This window comes from Mandrillus leucophaeus, unplaced genomic scaffold, assembly GCF_000951045.1.
Source record: "Mandrillus leucophaeus isolate KB7577 unplaced genomic scaffold, Mleu.le_1.0 Scaffold214, whole genome shotgun sequence".
NCBI classification, from domain to species: Eukaryota; Metazoa; Chordata; class Mammalia; order Primates; family Cercopithecidae; genus Mandrillus; species Mandrillus leucophaeus.
In genome coordinates, this window is record NW_012102188.1 from 100,473 (window position 1) to 108,914 (window position 8,442).

General features: G+C 36.0%; 1 protein-coding gene across 1 annotated transcript in view; it reads right to left on the reverse strand.

Moving 5' to 3' along the window:
• ZC3H6 (zinc finger CCCH-type containing 6) overlaps window positions 1–8,442 on the reverse strand; it is a 58,453-nt gene that overhangs the window by 33,085 nt on the left and 16,926 nt on the right. The window contains exon 2 of the mRNA XM_011980513.1: window positions 374–554. Coding sequence (XP_011835903.1) covers window positions 374–554 — 181 coding nt within the window. The remainder of the gene's footprint in view (window positions 1–373; window positions 555–8,442) is intronic.

The following is an 8,442-nucleotide window of genomic DNA, read 5'->3' on the forward strand; positions in this document are numbered from 1 at the left end:
AAAAAAAAAAAAAAAAAAAAAAAAAAAAAAAAAAAATTAGCCAGGTGTGGTGGCATGCACCTGTAGTTCAGCTACTCAGGAGGCTGAGTGGGGAATCACCGAAGCCTGGGAGGTCAAGGCTGCAGTGAGCCAAAATTGTGCCACTGCACTCAAGCCTGGGCAACAGACCCTGTGTCAACAACAAAAAAAGATTTAACTTAATTACTTTTTAAATCTTTAAGATAATTCATATAATCTTTGTTTAGAAAGTTTAATCACATAAATGAAAATATCTAATCCATATGTTTTATAATAAAATCATGACTTCTGCTTTCTAGTTTTTAATATATTTCATAAAAATTTATCAAAGAATAAAAAGTAGATTCTAACTAACCTTATGTTTCTCACGTTTTCGCCTTTTGGATTTTTTCTTCTCTCTCTCTTTCTTATGTTTTTTTCTTGATTTTCTGTAGGCTTTCTCACTTTTCTGCTTTTCATTCTCTTTTGCTTCTTTTTCTTGTATTTCTTCAAATCCTGCATCGTCTATTTCACCATCTTCTAATTCGCCATCTTCTCTACAGAAGGAAAATTTTAATTTTCAAATATCAATTCTAAAACAAATCTTACAGAAACATTTTCAAAAGAAAAAAAGCATATGCTAAGAATTTATGTTATATTCATTTAGATAAGTGCTTGAAAAATTTTTCTATAAAGGCCCAGATAGTAAATATTTTACATATGCAGGCTGTATATGGTTTCTGTTGCGAATTCTTCTTCATTTAACATTCCTTTAAAAATGTAAGAACCATTCTCAGCAGCCGAAGTTTGCAAACCTCTTAGATTACAATCACTGATTCTCACAAAATGAATGCATGAATAAATACAGTGCTATCCCAAAGTACTGCAACAGTTACCATCTACTAAACTTTCTTCAAAAAAAGGAATTAAACTAAAATGCTATAAGAAACACTCGACTTACAAGAAGGTATTTTTAACTTAGTAGCTCATAGACAGCTATAGTTTTAAACTAAAAGCAACCTAAGAACCAAGAATGGGCTGCCCTTGGGGAAAGAGGATCTAGAATCCAGTTGATGCAGCTTATGGCTTCAGCTTATGGCTTGTCACTATGCGTACAGTCCTTAAATTATTATTTCTAAAAAATAATTCTTTAAATTGATAATACAGGCATGTGGCTTAAAGGGAAACCTCAAAAGGCACAAAAGGATCTGTCTCATTTTAGGTTAAAAAATACTGTATCACTATCAAATAATTAAACATTTCTTCATTTGAATATCATAACTTCTTTTTTCTTTATTATATGTTCCCTTTCCTGTGCTTACACATTTTCAGAAATTTTAGTAGGTGTGCATAGCAGAATTTGTATTTTGTACTTAAATATTATACCTTTCATGGCTGTATATTTATTTGATCAAGTTCTTTTTTTTTTTTTTTTTTTTTGACGGAGTCTCGCTCTGCCGCCCAGGCTGGAGTGCAGTGGCCAGATCTCAGCTCACTGCAAGCTCCGCCTCCCAGGTTCATGCCATTCTCCTGCCTCAGCCTCCCGAGTAGCTGGGACTACAGGCGTCCGCCACCTCGCCCGGCTAGTTTTTTGTATTTTTTAGTAGAGACAGGGTTTCACCGTGTCCGCCAGGATGGTCTCGATCTCCTGACCTCGTGATCCGCCCGTCTCGGCCTCCCAAAGTGCTGGGATTACAGGCTTGAGCCACCGCGCCCGGCCAAGTTCTTTTATATCATAAATAATTCACATAGAGCTGGGCATTTGACTGCTTGCCGATAACTCAGCAATAAGCATTTTTAAGCGTGAAGTTATTCTTTGGTTGAACTTTATTCTTGATATGGGGCTTACTTAAGAGTCAGATATCTGGTCTACAGAAATTACCATGCTCAGGAATTTTGACATGTATCGCCATGATGCTTTGCACAAGGGCTGCACCAATTTAGATCATCTTTGGCAGTGAATCAGTGGATTAGTTTTACTACAACTTTACTAATGGTGGTGGTGGAATTTCAGTTGCTTTTTTTTGCCAGCTTAATAGGTCTAAAATTTTACTTTCTTTGATGACTAGTGAAGTTGAATTTTCCCTGCCTGTTATATAGCATGCATACTTTACCTGTTTGTGTCACTGTCCTTCTTTTGGATTGGGGTCACACCATTTTTTTAAGCTTATCTGTATAAAATTTTATTCAAAACTAGTACTGTTGGTCATATTTAATACAAATGATTTTCCTAATTTGAAAAAAAAAAGTTTTTAAAAAGCTTTTTTTTGAGACAGGGTCTCACTCTGTCACCCAGAGTGAAGTGCAGTGGCACAATCTCAGCTCACTGCAACCTCCGCCTCCCAGGTTCAAGCGATTCTCATGCCTCAGTCTCCCCAGTGCTGGGATTACAGGCACACACCATCACACCCGACTAATTTTTGTATTTTTATAGAGATGGGGGTTTCACCATGTTGGCCAGGCTGGTCTCAAACTCCTGACCTCAAGTGATCTGCCTGCCTTGGCCTTCTAAAATGCCAGGATTACAGGCACAAGCCACCATGCCCAGCCAGTCTATATTAATTCTTACCAACAAAGTAAACACTAAGTAAACAAACAAACAAAAAACAAATTTTCATACAGATAGTAACAAAACTCAAGCCACAAAACAATTCCTTAACGTGAATCTGTAAAAAAGATTCATAATAAAACTATAAATCTAATTTCTTTCCAAATACTAGTATCTTTGCTATTATGGAGGCTGAATCCTAGAAACAAGCTGACTTCTATATTGATTACGACATTTTTAAAGATGGAAACCAAAATATTCATTAACAGTATTTTTAAATGCAAATAAACCAATCGACACACATGGAAAGATGAATACATAAAACAATTTTAACATTTAATCATACTTCCAAAACACTATAGTTTGAAAAAATGCAAACTACTACAAATAGTACATGCAGAAAGGCAAATGTCTATGTATATACAGCAGCAAAGAAAAACAACTAAACTATGGTGTGTGCATTTTAAAGGTAATTCAGAATTACCAGGTATGTGTAATTTCTAAAACACAAAACTGATAATGTCACTCTCCTGCCATAAATCTTCAATGATATGATATGATATCTCAAATCTGCTTCAAAATAATCCACTACGGATAGTGGACGTGGTCTTAATAAGATTGGCCATGAATTGGTAAACTGCTGAAACTGTGGGATGTGTATATGAGGACTCATTCTATTCTTTATACATTTAAGGGGTTCTGTAATAAAAACATAATCTTCAATGGTTCCCTCTGCTTACTCAGCTACTTTCAGTTTCTCAAGTCTACAAGCCTTAAGAAGTGCCTAAAATCTCTCAATGCCCAGCTCACGTCACCAGCCTCACCACAACTCCTTCACCTGGCTAATTCCAATTCAGTATTTCGGATGCAGTTTAGGTGTCATTTCCTATAAGATGTCTCCCATTACTACCCAGGTTTAGGTGAGATGCTTCATTCTAAGTACTCCTCTGCTAGCTCTCATTTCTCTTATCATTGCACTCTGTACATTATGTCAAATGACTTGTTTGTTCGTTGGTGAAAGCAGCGTGTGTGACTGTCTTTTACAGAGGTATCTCTAGCACCTAGCATGGCACTTTGCTATTTACTGAATGACTGAATGTATAATACCCATAACTCTTGTGTCGTAGAACAGGTATATGATACTATCCTAAAGTGGCTATAAAGTCACTGGAATTTTCCCCAGCTTCTATTATAAAATCAAAGAGATATATATTCACTTAGACTTGAAAATTGCTTATGAGGCAGTCTTGACATTCTGGCTATTTCAGTTAAAATGTTTTGAACTTTTATAAACGATAAAACCTTATAATCCAAAAAAATGAGTGCACATATTCACTAAAAGACAAGTATAAGAATGTTTTTGGCAGCTCTAGTCATAATAGTAAAAAAATATAAACAACAAATCTCTATCAACAGGCAAACAGATAAATAAATTATACTTTATTTATATCAGAATACTAAAAAGAAAAAAATTAACAACTGCTACAAAAAATATAGAGGAATCTTATAGACATAATGAGGAGCAAAATAAGCCAGACACGAGACAGTACTGTATGATTTCATTTATATGCACTTCGAAAACAGACAAACCAATATATAACAGAAGTCAGAATAGTGATTACCTCTTGCAGGAGTGCAAGTGACAAAAAAAGGGGTATTAAGGAAACTTCTGAGGTATTGAAATATTCTGTATATTGATCTGTGTGGTGATTACTATATATACACTATACATATTTGTAAAAACTCATCAAGTTATACATTTAAGTACTGTGTACTTTGTTATCTATATTTATACAATAAAATTTAAAACACAAATGACAAAAAAATCTGTAAGTGTTTATCCTTTCTTTTATTGCCTCTCTCCTTCAACGTGAGCTCCTTAAAGCATAAAAAAAATTACACCTGGAAATCACTCCTTCATATTTAGCATTTTAACTAGAGCTATTTAAAAACAAAGTACACAGGCTAAAAATGCCCATAAATTCATGTCCTACTTTACATACATTATTTAAGTGTGAAATATGGGCCATTTATATTTGTTATGAGACATAAAACATTGCAAGCTTTTAACATTTTCTCTTTATTTTCCCTTACCCCTACTTATTTCAGCATTCATACAATAGCAGATTTAAACTTGTACATTTTTGTATGGCTACAAAAAATGTGAAAGAAAGAGAAAATAGAGAACAACAATTCACACTATGAACTGCTTCCAAACCCTTTGAAAGTCAGTTTTGGACACATGTGGAAAGCATGTGTGGTATCATGGAAAGAGGAGGAGATTTCATGGGAGGAAAGCTGGATTCTTACTCCAGCTCTATCACCAAAATAAAAAAAAAGCTTTCTTAATTGAGCACCTAGTAATGTATCAGATACTAACTTAGTGATCTTGAGAAACACCTAGAAGAGGTAACAGAAATAATTAAGACTGCTTATCATTCTCCAGATTTGGAACTACCTTAATACTACAAGAGCTGTTTTGTTTACTAAACAAAAGATTTTTTAAAAATGTAATACATCAAATAGATAAGTTTCTAAGTCAATTAATTATATATAGGTGATGTTTTATTAATATAAACATAATAGAGAGATTATGTCCTTTTTAAAAAAGGAGTATATTCATGTTCTTGTACCAATGACTGGTAAATAACTGTCCAGTTAATAAACAAAATTAATTTAATAGATTTTATCTCTTAGGCAAATCTATATAGATACAAAGTAGATTAGGAGTTGCCAGATAGATTACAGGGAAAAACAGGGAGTGAATGCCAGTGGGTAAAGGGTTACTTTGTGGAGTGGTGAAAACGTTCTAAAATTAAATAGTGGTAATGACTGTACTACTCTGAATATACTAAAAATCTGTACACTTTAAAAGTGAAATGTATCTCAATAAAGCTGTTATTTTTAAAAACAGTTAAAAATATTTTTTCTCTAGATTTAAATATCTAGATTGGAGACAACTGGGGAAAATTGTAATACACTATGATATAAAAATTCAAGACTCTGAAAATGGTCAGTACCCTTGTCATTCATGATGTTCTTATTTTAAGGTAATTATTCATTAAATCTTTACAAACTGATACGCCTTAATAGAAGATTCTACTTTTTTCTATTCTGATATTGATGGCTATTAAAATAAATTAACCTGAACTATTCAGTCTTACCTCCACAGGTAGTTTCTGCTTTTTCATTATGCTTGCCTAAAGGCTCCTGTTACAAGCTACAGATCAGAAACTGAGTCTTCTGGAAGAAACACAAAAGCCTCTATAAAAGACTATACAAGTACTCCTGATAGATGACAGTACAAAGACATTACTCATGAATGCAAACTTCTTGGGATAATATGATAATCACAAAAAAGACAATCTTCAGAATGTACCAAGTGACTGTGTCGGAATCTCCAGGATTTCTTTCCAGTCCAGGAGCAAGCGACTTAATAGAATTAGACTGCTTACCCTAAGACCAACAGAACAAAATTTCCTAGATGTTTGAAATGATTACTTATAACATTTTTCTGTTTCTGCTTTTGTACGAATTCACACAGTCATTTCTTCCTTACTATAGATGATAGGGTAGGATAACTGCTCTGTACTGCTGCCCTGGAAAACTTGCATGCCTCCACACAGGCCACTTAGGTAAGCCCAACGATAGGCTGACCTAAGCCTTGGCAGAATGCCCCGTGTTCCTTCAGAATACGGAAAGACAGGCAGTCTTGTGAGGTGCTGCTACAAGGCTATTTCTTACCTACCTCCGTATTTTGTGGGAGCCTGCTGGGAGTCAGTTTCTCATCCACCTTCCCTGGTTCCATGAGGTCTGAGATTCACCACCTTGCCCACTCCTTAGGATGTAGCCGTAGGCTAAAAAATTGCTTAGCTACAGGATGGAAACTGTTCCTCAGCAACAGAGTGCCCACCACTCACGTTACCTATCATTTGGCCCCGTTTGGTTTCAGTGTTATCCTGTGGATGAGGGACATGAGGAGCTGACACCATGCTGATCATGCATTTGTCTATGTAATTAATAAACTGTCTGAATCTGTCAGCATGCTTGATAGATAACTTGATTGAGTCTAGGCTTTGCCCATGCCTACTGTGATCTTTTCCCTCAACCTAAATAGCACATGTATAGTTCTCTTGATTAATTGTTAAACTAACTCCCTACCTTACCCCTAGCAAACTAGATATTTCTCCTCAAGGAAAATACTGTCTGCTCATACTGGGGCCATGGAAGATCCACTTGACATGAGTTTTTGTGATTTTCTGTTCATCTCAAAACTTGGCCTTGGGCATTTGTATCTTGGATGGCTTTCCGTATCTCCATTTTCTCTTTATAGTTTCATAAACAGTTCCTCTTGAAAAATTACTGGTAAAATCTGATGAGTATCAATAGTTTTCAAAGTGTTTTTTATCTTTATCCTTTATCCAATACATTCTTACACCTTCTGAAATTATTTAATTTGCAGAAACTTAGCTTACCCCTTTTTGACTCTCTACAGCAATGGCAATTTTTACTTGGTTTGTTTTACTCCTCAAGCCCATCTTAGAATTTGTCAAAGCCTCAACCCAAATATAAAATCCTTCAGGAATGAGACTTAGTACAAATATATGGGCAATATTATAAATTTTAATTAGCCTAATGGCCTCCATAGTCCTGTGACAACCTTTGCAATTTTTGCTGAACTCTATGCACCGTATCTCTACCCAAGAGATAACTGAGAATTCCTTTCTTATTTACTTTTGTTACAAGTAATTCCTCTTTTGTTTTTGAAACTACAGGTGGCTCTCCTAATTTTTACCTCCTGAATCAACAACATATTTACTTATATTTGCCTCATTAGAACCTAACTTGCATATACACATAATAACTCTTGGTAACAATGTAATAATTAGATGATTTAAGAGACTTCTCATGTCTTCCAGGAGATCATGCTTACCTGGGAGTGTCCGAGAGGACACTGATCTCCCTGGATGGGGGTTACAAAACTCGAAAAAGCTATCAAAACTTGGTTAATAATGCTGACTGAAAAGATAAAGCCATAAAGCCCTAGAAGTATAACAAACTAATCTAAAATAATTAATCCAAGTGGTTACGGGTAACAGCATAGCTTTAGATTTCTTAATGGCACGCCAAGAAAAAAAATAGGACATATTACTAACATTCCCTGATGATTGTGGAGGGAAGGTTGACTAACCTATAGTCAAACTGAAAGAAAAGACAATTTGGCTAATCACAAGTGGACTCAGAAGGACCCTTGAGATCTGATCTCCTGGTCAAAGGAAGGAAATCTTTGGTCATCAACCTAAAGTGACTTCCAGTCTCTCCTTATCATCATTCTGGTTATTCTTGTCTCTCATTCTTCTAATGCCTGGTCTCCAGAGCTATATATGCCACTGCATAGCTGTTATTTCACTGATGGTACAAAAAATTATTTTGCAATGGAAGGAAAAATAAAGGGATTCTGACATTTAGTCAGGCCAAATGCCAAGTCCTTCAGTCAGAATTCCTACAAAGGTAATAAGCCATACAGCAGTGAATACGTAATCATCTGTCCTATTTCTACAGGACTAAGGGATGGTCAAAATAGGGGAGCGGATTGTTAAAACTCCGCTAGGTTCACCGGATGCAGTGGCTCACACCTGTAATCCTAGCACTTTGGGAGGCCGAGGCGGGCAGATCACGAGGTCAGGAGATCGAGACCATCCTGGCTAACACGGTGAAACCTCATCTCTACTAAAAATACAAAAAGCTAGCCGGGCGTGGTGACGCACACCTGTAGTCCCGGCTGCTCTGGAGGTTGAGGCAGGAGAATGGCGTGAATCCGGGAGGCGGAGCTTGCAGTGAGCCGAGATTGCACCACTGCACACCAGCCTGGGTGACAGAGCAAGACTCCTTCTCAA